A 5117-nucleotide genomic window follows, 5' to 3' on the forward strand; every position below is an offset into this window, starting at 1 on the left:
TTTACATGGTTTAACTTTGCATTATCACTCAGAGCTAACATAGTTACTCAGTGACACACTGAACCTCATAAATAAAACATTTTTATTTAAAAAAAAAATTTGCACTCATTGATATCCACAAAGACAATCAATCAGCCCACGTTACATCAATCAGATTTTTATTTGTGTTTTTTTTTTCATTCTTTTTTATTTTGTACAGTAAATGTCTTTTTGGTAACGACAGTCTCCATCAGCCAATCATCTGCAGCCTAATCCAGTCAGCTCGATGCCGATTGGCTGTTTGGGCTCACTCCCACCACCCAACCCTTCTCTCTTTGTATACAACAACAACAGAAAGGCAGCACTTTACAGCACCTGGACACATTGTACATGATGAACCAAATATGAAAAGTAAAAAAACATCTTTCTTAATGTCATTTAATTTTGCATTCAGTTCAAGTTTTTTGTCTTAAACCTAGAAAAATACCAACATGGTGAGATCATTTATCAGCATCTTCAAAAAAGAAGAACTAAGGCAGATAACTGCACGAGTATTAAGAAAATTACACTTGATTTAAAAAAATATGTTTTTTAAAGTTCAATTCTGCTGGAATCATCTCACCTTGCAAGCAGATTCTTAATATTTAAGGCTAAATGACTTGATAAGATGGAGATTTTCCTTTTTTTTTTATAAATGTCTGTGAGCATGAAGCGGAACCAACCTGACCCCGCTCTGTCAGAGGTTTAAGTTTAAACACTGCAGAGAACAAAATGGCCCCCTTAAAGTTCCCCTTCAGGATGTCAGGATGTCACAGAACTCAACAAAGTCCCTCTGCATGAAATTCTGGCTCTTAATCAGGTCATCTTCAGAGGGGAAATACTGCATGCTGTCCTCCTGCAGACGCAGACTGTCCTCGTGCAGACGCAAACTGTCCTCGTGCAGACGCAGACTGTCCTCGTGCAGTACCACAATCTGTCCTGGCGGGGGCGGCGTCGAGCCGTGTGGGTTGGGACTGTCCAAGAGGGCTCCTCTCGCATTTTCCAGGACGCCCAGGTACGAGTCCATGTCCGTGAGCTCCACGTCGCTCTCGGAACTGCTGCTGATGCTGCCGCTGTCGCTCCCGACCGAGTCGGAGCGCATGTGCAGCATCTGGTACTTCTCGTGCATCAAAAACTGGTTGGTGTTCTTGGGGGCCCGCATGCCCCTCGCTCTGTTCCCCTTGACGTTGACGGGCCGGAGGGACACCACCGGCCTCGGGAAGTGTCGGGGTGGATGATGACGTTGAGGGGGCTGCTGGTGATGATTGCGCCCCCTTGGCCACCCTCCCCCTCTCCGCCCCTGCTGGCGCCCCCTGCAGCTCTTGGACCAGCCGTGCTTCCTGCGGCTGGAGGGGTCCCTCTGTGGAGCCCCTTTCCCATCCTGCTGCTGCTGCTGCTGCTGCTGCTGGCAGCTCCTTCTGCACATCATCTCCGAGAGCATTTTTTTCTGGTCTTTCTTTGCAGTCGCCTCCCTTTCTCCCTGCAGCTCTCTCTCTCTCTCTTCACATCCTCCTCCCTGCTCGGTTGGCCACACACAACAACAAAGAGAGGCTGGTTTCTGGCTCAGATCACAAAATGACCCTCCTCTCTCTGATGTCTACCTTTTCACTATTCTGTCGCTTTTTTTCTTGACCTCTGGCTTTGGCTGATGCATCGCCTGCTCTTCCTCCCCTTGCGGCAGCAGTTTGCCTGCTCGGCTGGCTCCCTGTCACGCCCTCCTCTCTAATCTCTCTTCTTCACCTCTCTGAACGTCAAAATTACAGCTTCTTGCAGCTCTGATTAGTGACCTAAAATGAGCTGCTAAAAGGGGTTTTTAAGAGTCTTCAAATTGATTTAAAGCTGCTTTTCTCTCTCTCTCTCAGTTTAAAGGGCAGCAAGTTGAGTGTACTCAGCTCAGACCAGCACAGACTGTGGCTCAGCCTTCCTCTCACAGCCTGGATAAAGAGCTGGAACGATCCATTCACAGGTTTAACAGAAGGAGGGGTGGTCAGAGTTAGCAAGCGTGTCCACTACCGATCATAAACATTATAATACGAGATATTTCTATAAGATATTAATTTTGAATAACTCTATACGATAATAAAACATATAGGTCAGTATGATGGTGCCTCGGGTTGTACGTGGGTCTGATAAGCGTTAAGCTACTCCGCCCCCAGCCGGATGGTTCAGTCCGCTTCAGTTTTAGCAGCGGAAATCTGATCCACAGCTGCTGCCGTTACTGCCCGCCCCTCTGACAACAGACACACTGTACAGCAACAACAACCAGCAGCACTGGGACATGAGCACAGTGGTAGTCACTGTAAATAGTTCGTTATTGTGTCATTGGACACAAAAGTACCCAGCCCACGTGGACTTGTACAAATGAAAATACTGTTGCAGTGGTGAGCACAGTTTCCTTAAATACAACATTACATTGCAAACGAAGAACTTTGGGTTTTGTCTACAAATAAATATGCCACAAAAAAAGCAGAAAAGAAGAAGAAATTACATTCATTTTTACAATAATATTTGATTAAACTTTTTTTTTTACAAAATGTTCCAAAACAACTGGTAATGAGGAACCTCCTGGGTAGATAATAATGAGAATACATATAAAACAACATTTGAATCATACCGTCTAAGCTAAAAATAAATCTGGTTTGATATGAAATCAAACACGATTTAGCATGATCTATAGAGGGAACCATAAAGTGCATCTTTATCTGGGTCTGTCCACCGCTTTGGTCCAAACTAAGATATATAATCAAATACTGGATGCATTAATTTTAAATATCAGACAGACATTGATGGTCCCAAGAAAACGCATCCTACTGACTTTTCCTCCATCGCCTCTATTTAGTGAAAAATCAACTATTGAATGGATTGATGTGAAGTTTGGTTCATAAATGCACGTCCCCCTTCTGCATGAATTGTGTAATAACTCTGGGATCCCTTGACATCTAGCGCCATCATCAGTTCAAACCTTCTGTTTGGTATTTTGAGCAAATTCCTGCAAAATTTATGACAGTCCCATCAGCCTCAGTGCGTTTGCATGAAAACATCAGCATTGTTTGCATTGTCTTTGAGTGCTATGTTAGCAATGCTGACATTAGCATTTAGCTCAAAGCCAGCCTTGTTTATACTCATCCAACCGGATGACGTAATCAAAAATTAAGGACATGTACTAAAAATGTACAGCCCCCTTAATCAATATAAAATAAGCGACAACACACTTTAGCTGCTATGTTTAGTGACATTTCATCCGCAGGGAGAGCATCAAAACCATCGTTGCTCTAACAGTTATGTTCAGTTCAAACACATGTAGGTCATCTCAATACAACAATGCATGGATGACATAACGTTCCTATAATTTTGCAGCTGCACTAGCGCCCCCATGTGGCTGTGGTGTATGTTACACAGAGCACTGAAGCAGAAGAAGGGGGGAGGGGGGGCTCAGTGTTTACTGTAATCCATCCAGCAAAATTGTTGGCTGGATTAGAAGAGACTCATTTGCTATACTTAGATCTTTACCACCAGTGTTTGTCCTGGATTCTCTGATGTGTGTCATCCTAAACACGGTCGACGACAGTGAGAGTTTCGTAAGATGATTGCATTTGTAGTGAAAATGGATTTTGATTGGATTGATTCTTGCTATGGAGTCCTGACTCATCTGCAGAATAAACGCTTGAGGATAATCACATTAAGCAACAATAATCTCACATCCACTGACAATTTAGTTGATTTCTACACAAGAAATCCTCACCATCCGTCCTCGTAATGTAGCTTCTATTTTTTTTACCCTAAAATTGGAGATTATGAGGCTCATTGCAACAAAAAAACACCTCTTTTTATGTTCTTTATTGGTCCTCATTATAGGTTAAATGGCCAGGAAAGTACAACAATCATAACAAAAGAACACGGATTGTGGAAAAATAATAAATAGTAAATGAATTAAAGAAAAGAAATACAATAACTGTAATTACAAAAAGAGGATATGGCTATTGCTGATGTATAATATATCTTCACAGCCGTCTGACATTACCGATTAAGATTTTTCACACCAAATACCCGTGTATAGATTAAAGTATCCAACAGTATATAAAGTAATCAAAATGTGCTTCACCTCCACAGCTGTAACATTAAAATGATTAACGTTAATCAGAGTATTTCTACACTGTGGTATTGCTACTTTTACTTTAGTAAAAGCCACGAGTACTTGTACCAACACTGGCGGGTACACCGATATAAGATGAATCCAGTGGTGGAATGTAACTAGTACATTTACTCAAGTAGCCTACTAAGTACAATTTTGAGGTACTTTACTTGACTATTTCCATTTTATTTTACTTTCTGCTTCTACTCCACTACATTTCAGAGGGTACTATTGTACTTTTTACTCCAATATAATTATTTGATAAATGTTACTTTTCAGATTTTCATTAGTACCTACATAAAGCTTATATAAAGTCATTAAAATGAACCATACCTTAGCTCAGCTGCAACATTAATAGTGATAAACACATTTTGGTTCTTTGAATGTATTTTGATGCTAATACTTTTGTACTTTGACTTGTGTAAGATTTTGAATGTAGGACTTTTACTATTTTAGCAGTATTATTTGTAACACTTTAGCGTTGTCAGTTAAAAGATATGAGTATTTTTTTCTTAAATTCTGCAGCTGGTTCTCATATTGGTTAAATATGCGTACCCTCAAATTAGAGACATTGACAATTATCCTGATACATGGATGTATTAAAACCTCATATACCAATGTCTACAACTGTGAGCTGCTATTAATAAACAGAATCACAACGCTCGCGATAAATCTATGTTTGAAAGATGAGACATGTTCCTATTATCGGACAAAGATCGTGAGTTTCGGTCATTTAAGTATTTTCTTTCAGTTTTATTGTAGGTGTGGTAGTTTTATCATACTGTGTCGAGTATGTTTGATAAACCTTCAACATAAAACAGATATTTTCGTGAAATTAAAAAACTGTCAACTGTCAACTGTAAAACTACACATAAAGTTTGAGGATTTTGAAAGCAGTCAGCTGCTTCGTTCAGCATCACAACAAACATGGCGTCCAGAGGCGGCTAACTAAGAAGAGAAGCCGGGA

The 5117-nt window shown here is 40.8% G+C and overlaps 1 protein-coding gene across 1 annotated transcript; it reads right to left on the bottom strand.

Annotated features, from left to right (window-relative positions):
• Positions 1 to 64: 64 nt before the first annotated feature.
• On the bottom strand, positions 65 to 1917 carry LOC306694191 (uncharacterized protein). The gene has a single exon (XM_079156930.1). It carries the CDS (start codon positions 1457 to 1459, stop codon positions 773 to 775), a length of 687 nt encoding a protein of 228 aa, XP_079013056.1. The 5' UTR covers positions 1460 to 1917; the 3' UTR covers positions 65 to 772.
• Positions 1918 to 5117: the final 3200 nt, after the last annotated feature.

This window comes from Pholis gunnellus (genome assembly GCF_910591455.1).
Source record: "Pholis gunnellus genome assembly, chromosome: 3".
Lineage (NCBI taxonomy): Eukaryota > Metazoa > Chordata > Actinopteri > Perciformes > Pholidae > Pholis > Pholis gunnellus.